General features: G+C 43.0%; 2 protein-coding genes across 4 annotated transcripts; both read left to right on the forward strand.

The window, feature by feature from the left end:
* Positions 1-405: 405 nt before the first annotated feature.
* Positions 406-2149, forward strand: LOC127316495 (dirigent protein 11). Its single transcript, XM_051346908.2, has 3 exons — positions 406-884; positions 1541-1733; positions 1836-2149. The coding sequence occupies exons 1-3, from the start codon at positions 436-438 to the stop codon at positions 1860-1862; spliced, it is 669 nt and encodes a 222-aa protein (XP_051202868.1). The 5' UTR covers positions 406-435; the 3' UTR covers positions 1863-2149.
* Positions 2150-9755: 7606 nt separating this feature from the next.
* LOC127316503 (uncharacterized) lies at positions 9756-16818 on the forward strand. Of its 3 annotated transcripts, none has more exons than XM_051346919.2 (14): positions 9756-9907; positions 10663-10886; positions 10979-11068; positions 11531-11596; positions 12430-12495; positions 12624-12712; positions 12800-12845; positions 13823-13877; positions 14254-14330; positions 15560-15731; positions 15815-15948; positions 16027-16131; positions 16236-16370; positions 16521-16818. In XM_051346919.2, exons 2-14 carry the CDS (start codon positions 10869-10871, stop codon positions 16596-16598), a joined length of 1131 nt encoding a protein of 376 aa, XP_051202879.1. In that variant the 5' UTR covers positions 9756-9907; positions 10663-10868; the 3' UTR covers positions 16599-16818. The 3 variants fall into 3 exon arrangements, with proteins under 3 accessions (XP_051202879.1, XP_051202887.1, XP_051202894.1); XM_051346927.2 differs by having other exon boundaries at positions 15563-15731; XM_051346934.2 differs by lacking the exon at positions 10663-10886 and having other exon boundaries at positions 9792-9907; positions 10931-11068.
* Positions 16819-18262: the final 1444 nt, after the last annotated feature.

Here is an 18262-nt window from a genome sequence, read left to right on the forward strand (position 1 = left end):
CAATTCCGTCGGTGTTTCCTGTTGGATGATATCCAACGTGATTCACACACATTGTTGTCACTCCCATCACATCCATACATACTCAAGACCCTTTTTGGATTGGATTATACGAAGCGTGATACACGACGACCGGACCACCAGTAATAACCGTCAAGCATGGACGTCCAGAACCACCTCTCGATCGATCCAGCGCTGTCCTCCCCGTCTTTTGTAGCCAATGCTCTGCCTCTTGTCGTCAGCCTGCCACTCTGACTCTGACAGGCGTCGTGGCTTCATCATGTACGTGGCCTCGTCGGGGTGACGCAGTGGAGGAACACCAGCCTCACATCTGCTTCTGAAAACGCAGATGAGGGTACTACAAATACACAAGGTGCTCGATCGATCGGTGGAGCGCACATACACACTTGTCTGATTGTCTCAACACACATAGCACAGATGGCTTGCGGTGCTCAAGCGGCGAAGATGGTTGCGATGCTGGCCATCCTGCTCATCGCCATGGCCGACTCCCATCCCCAGCCGGAGGGGACCTGCAGCAGCTCCGTCGAGTGCGCCTGCGCCGAGAGGTGCGTCCGCGAGTACCCTAGCGTCGACAGCGATCCCCCTTTCAAGATCTCTCCCGTTTGCACCCATCGCACGGAGCACGAGCTCTACGCTCGCCTCTACCTACATCACGCCTATTTAGGACACCACATGAGCCAGCACAAGGTACTGTCTACTGAGTTCAAAAACGGTTTTGGATCCATGACTGTCAATGACTGGCTTGTCACCGACGGACCTAGCCGTGACACCAAGGTTGTGGCCCGTGCCAAGGGCGTCCATATCCAGGCTGGAATGGACACCCACAGCTACTACGTTTCTTTCAACATGGTGTTCGAAGAGGGCAGGTAAACGCCTCCAAGCTCTTCCATGGGTTTCCTCTCGTAGCAGATAATTCACACTTCCTCAATTCGCCCCGCCTTAATTACCATGATCTGATCGATGGCGATTTTTTTTTAAATAATACACATTTTTTTGTTTATTTTAGAAATAATACTCGGTTTTGAGATATTTCAGAAATAATACACTGTCGGGTTCAGGAAACCCGAAATTTGAAACTCGGGGTAGAGGAACCCGAAATTTCAAAAATCGGGGTAGAGGAACCCGACTAATCCTGTTTCCGCGCGAAAAAGAAGGAATTGGGGTAGAGGAACCCGAAATTTCAGAATTAGGGTAGAGGAACCCGAAATTTCAAAAATCGGGGTAGAGTAACCCGAAATATGTGGGAATCTCGGGGTCGCCTAACCCGATTCACTAATATCGGGTTTCTAAAACCCGATTCTTTCTTTTCCTTTTCTTTTTCCTTTTTCGCCCTCCCGCCAAAAGAATAAGTCGGGTTCCTCTACCCCGATTTTGAAATTTCGGGTTCCTCTACCCCGAGTTTTAAATTTCGGGTTCAACGAACCCGACGGTGTATTATTTCTGAAATATCTCAAAACCGAGTATTATTTCTGAAATAAACAAAAAAAGTATATTATTTAAAAAAATGCGCTGATCGATGCAGGTTCAAAGGCTCTACACTTCAAGTCATGGGAACCGTTGTGGAAGAAGGTGAATGGGCCATAGTTGGTGGAACTGGAGAACTTACGTTAGCTCGTGGAGTCATTTATAAACACGACTCGGAATTCGTTCGTGACGAGGGTGACTGTATTGAGCTTGACATTCATTGTCTCTACACCCCTATGGAAAGATCAAAGGTAACACAAACATTTCGTCATGGATTAACTGTGGAAACACAATTAATAATTTCTTGGGCACCGACAATAAGGTTAACCTTTCATGCATATGTCACCCTGTAGGGTACTTCTTGGACATTCGAGGCATGAGCAAACCATCTAGGTCTGGCGAGGCCCAAGGACCCTACCTGAACAATGTCCGGTGATTTAGCAATTAGCACTTACTTTTTTTGAGATGTTATTTAGCACTTCTGTTGGAATAGAAAGTTGCAAGAAACTGCCGGGAATAACCGATCTTGGTCTGTCGAAAAAATGTACAAAGCTCTCACAGAAGGCTTGTCCAGTAGATCTGCGTGTGATCTCAGGTGGGACCAACTCCCGTCAGACTTATGATGGATTGTGAGAGAACGTTATGAATACAATATTTAACTATTTCATGTCGAGATTGACTTTATAATTCTTATGTGCAATATATCTCTAGCGTGCAACTAAAAAACCCAACTTTTACAGTTTTTTCGGACATGCCACTCTGGCTAATGAGTACATATTGTTTGTAATTCAGTTTTTTTTCCAAAATGGGGATAAAAACTCCGGCTTCTGCATCATGATGATGGACATGGTCTTTCATTAAAAAGTTACAAGTACAAAGTATAGAGTTTAAAACACATCACACATCACCGAGAATTCATAGAAGAATCAACCAGCGAAAAAAAAGTATGAATACAACTGCACATCAACGTAGCCGCCTATTATGCCACCAGCCAGCCAGCCTGGCACAAGATATCGTGAGCGACCGTCTGGAGCCATGTGCATCCAGAAGCCATAACATCCCGTTGTTCCTCCGGTGATAGAAGAGCCCACAACTGAACCCAATGTGACACCATATGGATAACCTGCAAAAAGTGAAAGGATTGTTTTTTGTTAAAGATAATATCATTTCTCGCCCTCCATATAGACCAACATAAAGCAGAAACCCCAATACGGATGAATGCCTTAGATTGTCTATCAACTCCATTCAACCAATCACCGAACATATTCGTAATATTGGTTGGAGGTGGAAGATCGTATGTGAAATTAATCGTGCGCCAAAGAAGTTTAGCTAACGGGCAATTAATGACAACTCCATTCAACCAATCATCGAACATATTCGTAATATTGGTTGGAGGTGGAAGATCGTATGTGAAATTAATCGTGCGCCAAAGAAGTTTAGCTAAAGGGCAATTAATGAAGAGATGTTCAATAGTCTCCTTCTCTCCGCAAAAAAACACATTTCTTACACCCATTCCACCCTGGTTTAGCTAAATTATCTTTGGTAAGTGAAACCTTATTACTCAGACCACATAAATATTTTTATCTTAAGTGAAACTTTAACTTTCCACAAGTATTTTCTCAAAAAGAGGGTGTGATCATTCATAAGATCCTCATACATAGATTTGACCATAAACAAGCCAGTAGTTGTCAAATTCCAAACAAATCGATCCTTCTCTCCATTTAAATTAACCATCATAAGTTTTTGGCATAACTGTAACCACAAAGTTAAGGATGGCAATGGAGCGGGTTTGGACGGATATAGGAAAACCAGATCCATGCCCAAATCCATCAGCCTCGCTCTGCCCCGCCCACGAAAGTATCCGTGGGCATGGATGTCGCCCCAAATCCAAATCCGATGGATACCTGGATATCCATGGATATCCATGCCCATAAAATTTGAGTACCATTTCAGCAATATTTCACTTGCATTTCATCAATAATAAGCTAACATGAATATTTTGGCAGCATTTCGACATTATTTCAATAGCATTTCAACCGTAATTATGTCGACAATTCATAGGAATATCAAAGCAACAATATATCACATTAGTGAGGAGGCGGAGCAATCAACAAAGATCCACAGTCAATGCGGCCGGCGGAAGCCCTACCAGCACAAGGCGGTTTGTGATTATTTAGTGTGTAAAATCATTAAGGCTTAAATTAAGGGTTTGGTGATTTGGGCCTAAAAAGGACAGCCAATCGTAGGTAAAATCGCATGTGTCCCTGACATGTGGGTCCCACATGTTAGTTGGATATCCATCGAATATCCATGGAGCAAAAGCTCTGCCCGTGCCCGCTCCATGAATTATCGGATATCCGCCCCATGAAATCCATGGACACAACCAATCCTTCATACCCGTGCCCAGATCCGTGGATAAAGTGCCATCGTGACACAAAGTCCATTTGTTACCTACCAACAGCCGTCTGAAACTGATATTTAGAGGTGTTTGGGCTAACACATGAGCTACCGTCACATTCTTATGATGCACAATATTATATAAAGATGGATATTACTGAGCTAACGGTAATTTTCCTAACCAAATGTCTTCCCAAAAACGAGTAGATGCTCCATTAACAATTTTGAAAAATCCTCTAGTAAAGAAGTCGTCCTTAACCCCCATCAATCCCTTCCAGAAAGGAGAGTCTGTAGGCTTAGCTTTCACCGCAGATAAGGTCTTTTGTCTTAGATATTTATTATGTAACAATTCTTGCCACACCCCATCCTCATTAAGAAGTTTATACAACCACTTTCTCAATAAACATCTATTTTTGAGTTCGAGAACCTCAATACCTAAGCCCCCTTAATCTTTGGGTTGGCAAACAATATTCCATTTTGTAAGTCTATATTTTCTCTTATTTTCATCAGACTGCCAAAAGAATCTAGACCTATAAAAATTCAGTTGTTTCCTTACCCCAATAGGTATCTCAAGAAAAGTCAACATAAACATATGTAAGCTTGTTAAGACTGAATTGATAAGAACAAGTCTATCCTCATAGGATAGTAACTTGCCTTTTCAACATCCCAATTTACTTTCAAACCGGGTCTCCACTGGGTACCAATCAGAATTTCTGAGTTTTCTGTAATGGATAGGAATACCTAAGTATCTAAAGGGTAAGGAACCAGAGTCGCATCCAAATATCTGCTTGTACTGATCGACCTCATCCTTTGCCTTACCAAAACAAAAAATCACTTTTGTGGAATTTAATCTTAAGTCCTGAGAGATCTTCAAACATACATAGAATTAGTTTCATATTAACAGCTTTCAAGAGGTCATGCTCCAAAAAAAAATCGTACATCAGCATATTGTAGTATAGAGATACCTCCCTCAACAAGATGAGGAATAAGTCCTCCAGCTTGACCATCATTTTTTGCTCGTTCAATTATGACGGCTAGCATATCAACTACAATATTAAATAGCATTGGAGACAACGGATCTCCTTGCCTCAAACCTTTATTTGTCTGAAAATAATGACCAATATCATCATTTACCTTTACTCCGATACTCCCCCCTTGAACCAATTGTTGAACCATTGTACACCACTCTGGAGTAAACCCTTCATTCTCAAAGTCTGTTGTAAAAACGACCATTTCACTTTATGGCATGCCTTTTCAAAATCAATCTTGAACAAAACCCCATCCATTTTGAATGGTTTCATGAAGAATGACCACTCCTTATAAAATATTCCTACCCGGCATAAAGGCCGACTGAGTTGGTTTTATAACTCTTGGGGCAATCCCCGTGATGCGATTTGTACCCGCTTTAGTGAAAATGTGAAACACACATTAAGTAAACAAATTGGTCTATATTGCTGAATTTGAACTGCATCCTGTTTCTTGGGTAGTAATGTGATTACGCCAAAATTCAGTTTATAAAGAGGTAATTTCCCATTAGTGAACTGATGAAAAAGCGCCATCAAATCGTCTTTTATTACCACCCAATTTTTTTTGATAAAACTCTGTCGGGAAGCCATCAGGTCCGGGGGCTTTATTATGTTCCATTTGTGATATCGCCTCATATATCTCTTCCTCAGAAAAAGGAGCTATCAAAATCTCATTTTCAACAGCTGAAATCTATGGAATGTCTTGCACTTCCTCCTCTACTAAAGAAAAATTATTTGGCGCTGGTGCCCCAAACAATTTCTTATTGAATTTAGTAATATAAACCTTTAAATTATCTTCACCAACAATGATTCCTTCTTGTTGCTCTAACTGAATTTTTTTCTTTTTTCGATGCTTCCCATTTGCAATCAAGTGGAAGTATTTCGTATTGTTCCCCCCTTCTTGTATATGTTTAAGAGAGTGGATTCTGTGACCGGGTGTATACGTGAGCATGCATCCATTACCGTTGGATTTGCTTTAAGATGCTGGCCTCACAAACTGAGCCAAACGGCGTCAAATCTATTTTTTCTGGCTGCTGTCCACTTTTTTGACCAGGCGGGGGCAAACAAACTACTACAAGCCAAAGCACCCATCCGTGCTTGTCCGCGCTCAGGCCAGCTCCTCCGCTCGAACTCGACGAGCTCGCCGGCCGCCGCCTCTGCATCTCCGTCCGCGCCCCCTGCCGGCCGCCGCCTCTGCATCTCAGTATGGTGCTGAAGATTTCGCTATTGTGCTAGCACTGAGTTGAGCCTAAACTGACGCTTGATTTGAGCGTTCATTCAAAGAAGGAAAATCTCCAAACTAGGTTGGGGAAGTATTATCTTGTCAACTTTTCAAGCAGCAAATAGCTGCACTACCATTTAAGCGTGCTAACACAAATCTCCCAACAAAACGAACAACTTCGATCTCATCTAGTAGCAGAAGCAGTGTCAAGCAGGACGGCAGCAATGTGCCTCCAAGTAGAATCATGAAAAATGCGACAAAGACATATCGACAGTTCAAGAAGCAGATTATATCCGCAAAAGGAAAGCTATAATCCCAACGCCGCAATACCGAATTTGGGCAAGTACACCTCAAGAATCGAACATAGGAACCAAATCAATCAATCAACGGAGGAAAATCCGCGCTAACTTCCAGCCGCCTCCCGTCTTCCCGAGGCCTTCCAAGAATACGGCGCCCCTGAAGCGTGAGGCGAGCGCCAGAACGCGATCCCGAGCAGCAGCGCCGCGAGCCGCCGGAGCCCGTTCATCCTCCTCCGCCTCGCTCTCCCGAACACAGCAGCCCAGATGCCGAGCGGACAGGTCGAAGAAGTCCGGGGCCCCGCCCTTCCCCAGCGTGTACTCTGCAATTGTTGTCGGCTGCTCGTCGTAGGCGGCGCAGGCCAGCTTGCCGGCGCAGTTGCCGGTGATGCAGCGGCCAACGCCGCTGCCGTTGAAGGTGCACCCCGTGCGCGGCCACACCCTGGAGGCCGTGGTGCCGGCCGGCATGGTGAGAGGCCACGTCTGGCTCGGGTCGAGCCGCAGGCCGCCGCCCGGAAGATGGTGGCCGCGTCGGTGGCAGCGGCAGCTACCAGGAGAAGAAGAGCCATCTGTTGTAGGCGGTGGAGATGCTGGCCGCGCTCCTAGTCAGCCCCGATGTGAGCGCGTGAAGGAGGTTGGGCACCAACGGCGCATCGCTGAAGAGGGTAACCGGCGCAGAGGAAGGCGGGCGCCGTCTGCGTCACAGGAGGAATCATGTTCCTGGGCCTCCGCCGCCATGGACTGCATCCTCCGCCATGGCCCACGGGTACACCGTTCGCCTCGCAGTCGAGACACGGTCGCCGGTGGCGGCCAACCTACTCCATGCTCCTCGGCAACAGCCTTCTCCTCGCAAGCCTCTTCGGCGCGGCGCTCGTCGACATCCGCGCCGGCGGCGCTGCTTTTTGTGGATATCTTCACGCGAGACAGTGCGAGAGAGAGCGGCGATTGTGTGGCCAGGAGGTGTCGTTGGGGGATAAGGTTGGCCGGTGATTTTTTCTTTTTGAGGGAGGGCAGGCGGTTGTTGGCTGGTTGCTAGAGCGGTAGATTTTCCTGACAATTTTTTTAGTACATCAGCTCACGGAGAAATGGATGCCGTTAGACACATGTCACTTTCTGGGTGCGTGCTCACGTATACACCCGGTTACCAGGCTTCTTCCGATATGTTTAACTTTCGCTCTTTGAGCCCATTTACACTCCTCTTCTCGTCGTAGCTTATTTAGATTATCATTCACATTTTTGAGAGTTTTCCTTTCCAACAAAGTCAGGTTTATTGTTTCATCTTTCACATCTAAATGATCAATAATACCTAGTAGTTCCTCTTTCTCTTTTTTATACTTCCCACTTTGGTTTTTTGCCCATCCTTTGAGAAATTTTCGTATGTGCCTTAACTTATTCAACCAAACATCCATCGGATTCGAACCCACCATAACCGATTTCCACTCCTTTTCAATCATATAAAAAAAAACCTTCTTGTCGCAACCAATACAACTCAAATGAGAATTTTGGCTTATTACCCAAGTGTGCTTTCACCACTGAATCAATAAGAATCGGTGTATGATTCGAATCCGCCCTGAACTCAACTTCAGATGAGACAAGGTTGTGAGGAGTTTCAACTTAAATGAGGAGGACAATATCCTTTTCCGCTTCCATGAAAAAGATGATGGAGAGCAACATCTTTTGGTTGAGACCTTTCTAGGCCAATATTAATGCAATGCTAAGTGTTAGCTAGGGTACTAAGTATATTTGCTAGACTTCTAGGTTGATGCACTGCAATATGTATGGATTTGTTATAAATTTTGATGTATGCACAGCTAGATCGATGTGCATGGGTATGAATTTTGCAACTATGGCTAATGTAATGTTAATCTTGTGGACGGCTACTTTAGCTAATTTATGTATAATTTATGGAAGTTGAATCATGTGTATGTGTCATGTCTGTTGCGACTGAGTTTGAATCACTCCTATCAACTTGCCATTTTTATCTCATTTTACCTTATTTTAACTTTTGGTGACTGCTGCAAGACTGTGCAACATTCCAATTTTTCATTCGTGTATAGCATGCGAAAATACCTAAAAAAGATCATCCTACATTGCATCTTTTCTATTTTAACCTCAATTTACCATCATTGTCCTACATTTTAGATCATACATTCTAGGTACATTGTCATACATTATAGTAAAATATAATAACCACAACTGAAACATGCATAGCATAACACAAATAGATAGATAGACATGTTCATTCTTGCACCAACATGTTCATCAACGAAAAACACCCACATTTACACTCATCCTTACATAACTACACAGATATACGATATTTCACTGATCCAAGTAAAGCAACACCTACGGAGCTTATTTCTTGACTACAAGTAACACACACACTAACACAAGTACTACATCTACAATCTTCAGAAGAAGATCAACTTCATCCATCAGAGTGATGGCTTTGATATTCATCACTTGATCTTGCCATGGAGTTGTGGCTACCAGTTCCTCTGCCTTCACCTTCAATTCGAGCTTCCCGTCCTCTGCCCAGCCTAGTGCCTCTACTCCAGCTTCTCTTCTAAGATAGATATTTTCCAACATATAGATGACATAGTCCAACTCCTAGTGCGAGAAGTTGCAGCCTTGTTGTGCATTGCAAACCAAAATTTACTTAAAGACTAAACATTTCACATTCAAAATGAACTAAATTTAGTTAAGACTTAACAATTTCAGTACAATAAGCACCTCATCTGAATCAAAACAAAGAAATTTGTAGAGAAAGAGAAACGAGGAGGCACCACATGCTTCTCACACTTGAAGGACACCCACCCATCATGAGGCGATGTGCTGGAAGTGTAGCGCTTCACGACTACATTGTAGCATAGGCACGAGATGAATGGGATGTAGGGGGCACGACGACACATAGAAGAGCACGTCGAGCTTGCAGAGATCCATTGACAGCGTGCATAACTAGGGTTTCAGAGCGCGTAGGAGAAGAGGGAAAATTCTGGTCTGATTTCACACGGAGGGCAAGGACCTCTAGTAACTGTCAATGTTTTGCACTTAAACCCCTCAACGAAAGTTCAGGGACCAACGAACGAATGTCATCAAATACAACAAAATACATTGAACAACGACATTGAATGGGATATGCGTGTGTCTTTGGTGACTGTATTTCGTGTATAGGCGTGTAAGGTGATGGAGGCGCGCATAAGAGTTGAGTTTAGTGACTAATGATGTATTTTACTCTATCGAATCCCCTGCACGAAACAGGGTACAAAATGTGGGTAAAAACAATTTTAGTTGGGGTAGACAGCAAATGCCCCATCTTACGGAGGACTCGAATGCACATAAGCCACAGGATGAATCCATAAGCTGGTTTTTTTCCTGACAAGGACACAAATCTGCTCCCCGACCCTCTTCTCTCGCGAGGGCGATTCCTGCGCCGAGGCATCCACCTCTCCGCCGCCGAAATCTTCTCCTTCTTCGTCGTCAAGGTGCGCCTCTCTGTTACACCTCTCCTCTCTTCCTTCCACGAGATGTAGCAGGTCCGTTCCCTGTGCCGGAATTCAGCCTCTTCCTCCTCCTATCTTGGGAGCGATTCGTTCGAGATTTAGGTTTTCCATAACTTGCTTGGCTTGATGAGCCCTCGATTTGGAAATTGTGTTTCGTCGGGACGAAGTTTTGATGATTATCCATATATTCATCCATCTAGAGTCGAACTCTAGCCCTACCCCCGTAAGCACGTTTGTTCACTCTTCCTCCCGGGTCCCGACCTACAAAAATCTCTCCTTTAATCCACCACCGTGCACTACATCTGCCGCCGTGGCGTACCTTAGCGTCACCACCGACGCCTCAATCCCACCCGAAACACCCCCCCGCCTCTCACAGTGTGTCGCCTTAGCCATCGCCGTTTCGTTCCATCGCGTTCCTGCGGTCTCCACCACTCCCGGTCATTTGGTTCTGAGGCATGAGGTTGTTTTCCATCCATCGACTCACCACTTCTGGTGTGCCAGCACACAATCTTGCCCTCACCTGGGAGACACTGTATCAGCCTTGAACTTTGATTGATGAAATCTTCATGCTAGAGTATTACAATTAGTGTGAATCAAGCAATACCTACGTTACCCTGTGTTTTAGTTGTTCTCTGTATTGTACCGTAGAAGAGTAATTACAACAAAGAGCTTCTTCTGTTCTTAGTGTCCTAGATATTGAAGTACTAATCGAGTGACTTTTACCATTGTTTTACTAGTTACTACTGTGAGCTGAGTGAGATAAAGAGTGGAGGTCGCCAATTCAGCGTCAAGAGTGAGGGAGAGTCTCAGACTTGGGAGCCTTTTCCTTTCGACATATAGCTTGAGAGGGATCCAGGGTTAAATCTCCGTGCTTGCTGCTGAAGGAATATAGACCGGGAGTTTTCTTGGCCTGAGAACAACAAGAGAGCTGCGTAGTGATAGCATGGCTTCAAAGCTTGTGGTTAGTTGCTAATCCTTTTTTTTTATTTCATGAGATCTGTTTAGGGATGCCTTCCACCAGGAGTAACGGGGGTGACCACTTCATGCCCTTAGGTTCTTGGAATCCCCTGGGATGTCGATACCGAAGGATTAAAAGAGTACATGACCAAGTTTGGCCCCCTGGATGACTGCATCGTTATGAAGGTTTGTGACAATTCAACGTGCACAATAATTTCGATAAGAGGCAAACTCTTTCTTGCGCCATCTCTTAAGTTTCAGTACATGTGTTTAAGTAAGTCATATTTTCCATCCTGTAACATTAAAACCTGAACTCCCTCTTGTCTCATTGATAGCATGTCTTCTATCTCCCAATTGTTCTACTTCCTCTGTTCCATATGTTCGTGGTTTTAGTTCAAATTTTTGAACTAAAACCATGCCAAATATTATGGAAGGGATGGAGTACTTAATAGGGATTTTTTTGAAAGACACATTATTTTCATTCCAATCATGTTTGACTTATTTTTTTAAATCATTCTCCATTATGTTATTTGTTAAGGACAACTGCACTTTCCTTTCCTAGCTCTCAGCTACATAATTATTGTTCGTTTTCCGATGGTATTTTGTTGCTAATTTTCCAACATATTCTCTACCTATACAAAATGTCAGGATCGCTCATCTGGTCGATCTCGTGGTTTTGGATACGTGACATTTTCGTCTGTAGAGGATGCAAAGGTAATAATATGAAATCCCTTCTGTTTGTTAGGCCATTAGCAAATGGTAATGTACACTTCGACAAAGGACATATGCTTCTCTTTACATTTCATATTGCCTGACAATGTATGCAACTAAACTTCACATTGCCTTTTGCCAACATAGCTATTTTGTTTTTAGACTATCTTGTGGTTGTATATTGTACCTCTAGTTGGTCCCTACTTTGTGAGAGATTCTCCTCAGCTTGAACATTCTCTTATAGTATCTTTCATTTTGTCTTCTATAACAGAAAATTACTTTTTATAAATTGTAATGCGGCGTGCCAATCAGGATATGAATATGAAGCATTTGAATAAATGGGCAAATAGTCATTCAATACCTGCTATTGCTTCTCCCAAACCAATCATGCTTATTGCTTAATACCACAAATAAGTATAAATGGTAAATGTTAAACTATCACTATATTTGATAGGTATGGATATGATTACGTGTATTCGATTGCATTATATCGAGGTCCATATGTAACCAAGCAGTTTGTATACATGCTTTAGAAGGCGTGTTTGATAGGGCAGGCAAGCACATAAGGTGTTAACATTTTCTATAGTTGGAAGTGGTGAAGTTATTGATAGTTCTTGATCAGTGTGCTAGCCATCTACGTTATGCCTGAAGCATAGTCAGATTTATGAGTAAAGCAATAAAATTGTCTCTGTCCTTGTCATTCTCTAGTCAACTGAATGAAGAAAATTGGGAGAAAGTAACTAGGAAATGATAGAATGACATCTTTGGCTAGTTTAATTATGGATATTTTTTTCTGTCCGTTATATATGTCTCATTCTCTCTGGATGTTTTTTTAGAATGTCGTGAACTCCGAGCATATTCTTGGAGACCGAACTCTGGAAGTGAAGATAGCAACTCCCAAGGTAAATATTACAGATGACTTCAAAATTCAGACCTCATCTTCCATATGCAACATACAACAGTTCTTCAGTGCCAGGCATTAGCTTGTTTTGCCTTTTTTTGGTAATGATGTGATGAGTTCTGAACACAGGAAGAAATGCGACCTCCAGGAAACAAGAAAGCTACCAGGATATTTGTTGCTCGAATTCCACAGTCTGTGGATGAGGCAATGTTTCGCAGGTGATGTCCAGTACACATTTTTGTAGTTGTTGATTTATGCACCATTCAATATGTGATCTTGTCTAAGCGATGACATTGTTTCAACAGGCATTTTCAAACTTTTGGAGAAATAACAGATCTTTATATGCCCAAGGTGAGGAAGTTAAAACTGTTGTGAGACGACTGCATTGAGATAATATTCTGGATCTAAGTGCCGTCATCTATTTTGGTTTTGTGCTGATTTATTTACTCAATCAAACATTCAAACCTATAAAATAGTTGCAGATTGGCATCAATTTCTGCATGTTAATTTCGGTTTCTATTAAGACTTGAAACCTTTTTCTTTTATTTTTCCAGAGTGTATTAATCGTTTTAGGTAATATTTGTGAGATAGTGGAGTTTCTTAGTGAAGGATACTTTTCACAGTAAAGTTCTCCAAATACTTAGTAACTGGACATCTTTCCTGGCCATTTATGAACACTCAAATGAGGCAAATACCTAAGAACATTGGGTGTAGTTTTTTCCTGGCTGACAATTGAAGTTAATGCTGTTCAAGAATTTGACATACTTCAACAATTTTAATGCATAAACATAAACATGTTATAATATGGTCAAGCTACTTTCAATACATCCATTAAAAATAGTTTGGACACTTTGCCTTACTTTGTCAAGTTTGAACTGCTGAAGATATATTCACCCAGAACTATGGATTTTCTGGACAATTTTCTTTAGAAGTTAGAATATATTTTCTTCTATTCTTGAAACTTTGATATCTAATATAATGAAACCAAATTATTGTGGTTAATGTGGAAGAGGGATAAAACTTAAAGAATATTCTACTGCTAGACACCTGTGTACTCATACAGCCGATTAAGGAGCCTGGTCAGCTTGCTTGCACCACTCCAGTTAGAATAGGCAAGATGGTTGAAATTGGAACTGCACATTCCTAATATTTGTAGTTTTCTAGTCCCTGTACTGTTGTACATACCTGATTATTTGTGTGCTGGCTACTTGTTTGATGCAACAATTTCATGATTATTATGGCCAAATAATTCTTCAGAGAATGCAGTTTGAGTCGACATGCTTAGCTTCTGCTAATGTAGATTGTGTTCTCCCTCCTATCGCATGCAGGAATTGGGTTCAAAAGACCATCGTGGAATTGGGTTTGTCACTTTCCGGAGTGCTGGTACGTGTATAGAATCTTGTAAGAGGCGTGATATGTTGGTCAGCTCATATTAAACTAAGGATTTGGTCTTCCATGTAATGAAAACATTTGCATTCATACTACTTGCAGTATGGCGGTGGTGCTTGCAAGCCACTCAGTTTACATTTTCTAACTGGTTCTTGTCTGTGTCGTAACTGGAGTTTTGACTCAGATCTAAGATCTATCATTCTTATGCATGTGTGCTCATCTACTTTGCATGGACTAGGATTTGTTTTTAATTTTGAAATTATATTCCTAAATTATGCTTGGAACTTGCATTTGCTTTTCTACTAGTAAATATAGTATTCTTGAACAAATTGTGTACCTTTGGTTTGTAACTTTGATTTGTAATTTGTAGAATGTGTGGACAATCTTATGCAAGAAACCCATGAGTTTGATGGTACGACTGTTGTTGTTGACCGTGCAACTCCCAAGGTACATTCTATTTTTCTTAGCTCTGAATGCATGTAATATCAGTTTGTACATGCCATCTCTATTTCTCTAGTACTTGAACTAGATTCTACAAACCGAGGTTGACACCAATGGGAATACTAGGAAAGACCTGCTTTCGGGTTGAGCTGAACCAGGTTATAATATCAAATTGTGTGCACACCCCTACCAAATTACTCCCTGTAGCGCTTGAAAAATGGTTATACGGAAACAGTCTTCAAAATGCAACTTTGACTATTAAATTCTATTGCAATGTATGCACAAAGCCGAACAAAGTTAAATGTCAAGAAATTGTTTGCCAAGGCTAAGATAGGTCTATGATTTTCAATGGAAGTTATAATAGTAGAATTATGGAAGAAACTATAGCTTCTAACAACCATAAGTGATACTCCCTCCGTTCCTAGCTATAAAGTGTATAGTTTTTGGCACGGAAATTAAGAAACACATGTGGAGGGAAAATTACACAGGATTTTGGCAGGATTGACCCCGGATAATTGACATGGAGAAAATAGAGGAGTTTTCAGAAGATAAGCTAATACAATCAAATCCCTAAAAAAATGTCCACACAGGTTGCACAATACAATATACCTTATATTTTGGATTTTTTTTCTCAAAAAACTATACACGTTACATCTAGGAACGGGGGGAGTAATATTTTCAATAACAGTTCTTTTGTACTGAAAAATGGAGGCAGTATGAAATCATATAAAGTGCATAAACAGATACTAAATACTCCCTCTGTCCCAAAATGTAAGGTGCCTAAGCTTTAGCCAAAAGTCAACATCTTCTCAGTTTAACCAAGTTTATACAAAAAATATGGATATCTACAATATCAAATGGACATTTTGAGAAACTATACTTTCTGGTGAATCTATTGATATTGATTTGGCATTGTGAATGTTTATATTTTTACGTATAAATTTGGTCAAACTTAAAATATGTTGACTCTTGACTAAAGCTTAGGCGCCTTACATTTTGGGACAGAGGGAGTACTAAATTGTTTGCAAGTGTTGGTCCGCAGGATCTATGGCTTGTTGAATCCCAGACATAACCACAATAATTGCTGAACAGAGCTGTTTGAATACTGCACAGATGTACATGAATTTTCAGATAAAGTATTATTTGATTAGAGAGATAAAGGATCAGGACATTGATAACCTTGCACTAGTGTGATAATTATCCAACTTATGATCTTTCTTTTCCCCACTACGTAGCAGGATGAAGATGTGAGACACCCTCCAAGGAGAGCCGCACATGGTGATGGAAGGAGAGCCGCGCATGGTGATGGTGGTTATGGTTCATACAATGCATACATTACAGCTGCTACCAGATACGCAACTCTGGGTGTACCAACACTGTATGATCATCCTGGACCTGCTTATGGAAGTAAGTCTTAAGCTCTATTCTTTGTCTGATATTTGACTTAAAAGCAATTGATTGTGCCGGAATATTGCATCGAAATTGGCTAGGAGGGTACTTACATGAGCCCGTTGCAACAAGCAAAAAGATATTTATTGGTAGACTTCCCCAAGAAGCAAATACTGATGATTTATGGGACTACTTTGGTCGATTTGGCAGAATCGTTGATGCTTACATCCCAAAGGTAGGTTTGGCTCTGTCCATCATTGCTGGTAATGCTCTAAATGTTTTGACAGCTTACCAAACCTAGTGCTATTTGTAGGATCCTAAAAGAAGTGGCCACCGTGGTTTTGGTTTTGTTACTTTTGCTGAAGATGGTGTAGCAGATCGTGTAGCACGAAGAAGTCATGAAATTCTGGGACAGGAGGTGAGACAATTACGAGCCACTGCCTCAGCTTAATCTGTGCATATGTTCGTCCCAGCCAAAAAGTTGTACGGAAATTATTTCATTGATCTGCCTTTTTTTTCCAGGTTGCTGTAGACTCAGCTGAACCAGTTGAGGGTGGCGGCTCGAGAGGAGGCAGTTACATGGAACCGCCAGGGCCATATGGAGCTTATGGCCCAATGCTGTCTTATGGCCAGTTCTCCGGCAGTCTTGGTTATGATGTAAGTAGACACCAGTGCGAAAGCTGTTTCTGTTTTTTCTGTTTTGCTTATATATATGAAGTGGAATAGGCTTTAAAATGATGTCAGTCGGTTTTTGCGGTGATCAATCGTGAGTTATGACATCTCTAACAAATATTTCTTATGTTTCAGTATGGTTATGGTCCCAGTGGAGGCAGCGGCAGCAGCACCAGCAGGTCAAGAGTACATCCACGGTACAGACCGTACTGAGGCATCTTCTTGGAGCTTGTACCAGAGCATCGTGCGACGGGATTTTTAACGTGAAAAAATACTACTATTTATATCATACTGAGAAAAATGGGAGTGTACAAGGATATTCTGCTGTCTGGATGCTAGTAGGGTCGTGTATTGTTATGTCCACTTATCTTGCTCAGGATATTGGCAACACGTTTTCTTGGGCTTGGGAAGAAAATCCTATGAGTCCTATGCTTTCCATAGCTGGACCAAGTTATGAATTTGACACCTGGAAAAATGAATCTCAAAGCATCTGGCTACTTATTCCCTAATTCTAGTTACAAAATCCCTATTTCCGTTCCCTTCTCCAGCGTTGCTGTCTGGTTCGCGTCCTCGTCGCTCTTGCTGATGGTGTTCATGCAGATGATCTGCAGGGCCGCTGTTGTGTTGAAGGACAGGGAGCTGGCCGGAAGTTGGATCGTGTACCATACGAACTGAGAACATCTCCTTTAGTGTCCCTAGGCCAAAATTTGGTGCTATGGTGGATGAAATTTTCTGTATGGGGAGGGCTAGTTTCCCAGTGTTGAGCTCAGGGAGATGCGGTGAGAAATTTGTAATATGAACGAAATTTGAAAAAACACAACGAAATTAGCCCAGGGAGATCGGCGGGGACGATGTCGTTCTTCGAGCGCGCCATCACCGCCTTGAGGATGATGTCTTCCTCGGCATCGAGGGAGGTCGCGGGCGCGGGCTCCTTCTTTGGCTTCCGGAGGCGCCCGCCGGCGTGGCCTCCATCCTCCTCCGGCTCGCGCTTGACGCGGACGAGATGGCCGCGCGGAGGCGACGGGCGCCTCTCACGGATGATTACGCCGCCTCCTCGGTTGCGCAACGGCGAGATGGGCTCCGGCTTGACTCGGAGAAGGGTCATCAGCGTCGTAGCGGTGTAGAGCTCGTGGAACGCGAGCGGGCCACCGCCGAGGCTGAGCCGCCAGGACGTCTGCCCGCGGAAATCCGGCGGCGCCAGGTAGTTCGCGTCGTAGAGGAAGCACGCCTCCCACTCGTGCAGGGAACAGCGGCCGAAGCTGTTCGCCGCCGCGCCATCGCCAGTGAATCTCTCTACCATCTCTCGTCCGTGTTCGTGGAGGTGGGAGGCGAGGGGAGGTATGGGGGAGTGGTGCTCTATCGACGATTCGTGGAGGAAATGGGGGAATATATAGCTCTCCGGCGAGTAGTGGCCGCGTGGTGAGTAAGGTTGACTGTGCGACGTGTGTCGTTGACCGGATGGGGCCGGTTTTCTCGACGATTTGCGCCCTTGTCACTTCATCCGGCGCTCCTAGGCGCTCCCTAGGGTGGTTTGGCCTGCAATCGCCAATGAAAAATAGGTTTAATCCGGCAAAAATTAGGCTTTAAGGCTGCGGCGGAAAAATTTCATCCATCCAGCATTAAAAGTTGGTTTAGAGCATCTCCAACCGTTGGGGCTCCCCGGGCCGAAATCCGGCGCTATTTAGCGCCGGATTGGACGAAAGTTTGGCCTGGGGAGCGCCGAAGTTCCAACCGTCTCCTCGGTCGGCACCCGAGGTTCGGCGTTTTTCAGAGGAAAACGTCCCTGGATGCCAAATTTTCCGCATAATTCGGCGAATTTGACCAGTTTTGCTAACATTTATTTTTACAAATAAACGTTACAGTTCAATAAAACAAGA

This window comes from Lolium perenne, chromosome 1, assembly GCF_019359855.2.
Source record: "Lolium perenne isolate Kyuss_39 chromosome 1, Kyuss_2.0, whole genome shotgun sequence".
Taxonomy (NCBI): Eukaryota; Viridiplantae; Streptophyta; class Magnoliopsida; order Poales; family Poaceae; genus Lolium; species Lolium perenne.

Excerpts from the sequence above, each read along its gene's own strand:
- LOC127316495 (XM_051346908.2), top strand. The coding sequence starts at position 436 with ATGGCTTGCGGTGCTCAAGCGGCGAAGATGGTTGCGATGCTGGCCATC. Across the intron at positions 885-1,540 it reads ATGGTGTTCGAAGAGGGCAG|GTTCAAAGGCTCTACACTTC; the intron begins GTAAACGCCTCC and ends TGATCGATGCAG. Across the intron at positions 1,734-1,835 it reads CCCCTATGGAAAGATCAAAG|GGTACTTCTTGGACATTCGA; the intron begins GTAACACAAACA and ends GTCACCCTGTAG.
- LOC127316503 (XM_051346919.2), top strand. Across the intron at positions 14,331-15,559 it reads TTGACCGTGCAACTCCCAAG|CAGGATGAAGATGTGAGACA; the intron begins GTACATTCTATT and ends CCCACTACGTAG. Across the intron at positions 16,371-16,520 it reads CCGGCAGTCTTGGTTATGAT|TATGGTTATGGTCCCAGTGG; the intron begins GTAAGTAGACAC and ends CTTATGTTTCAG.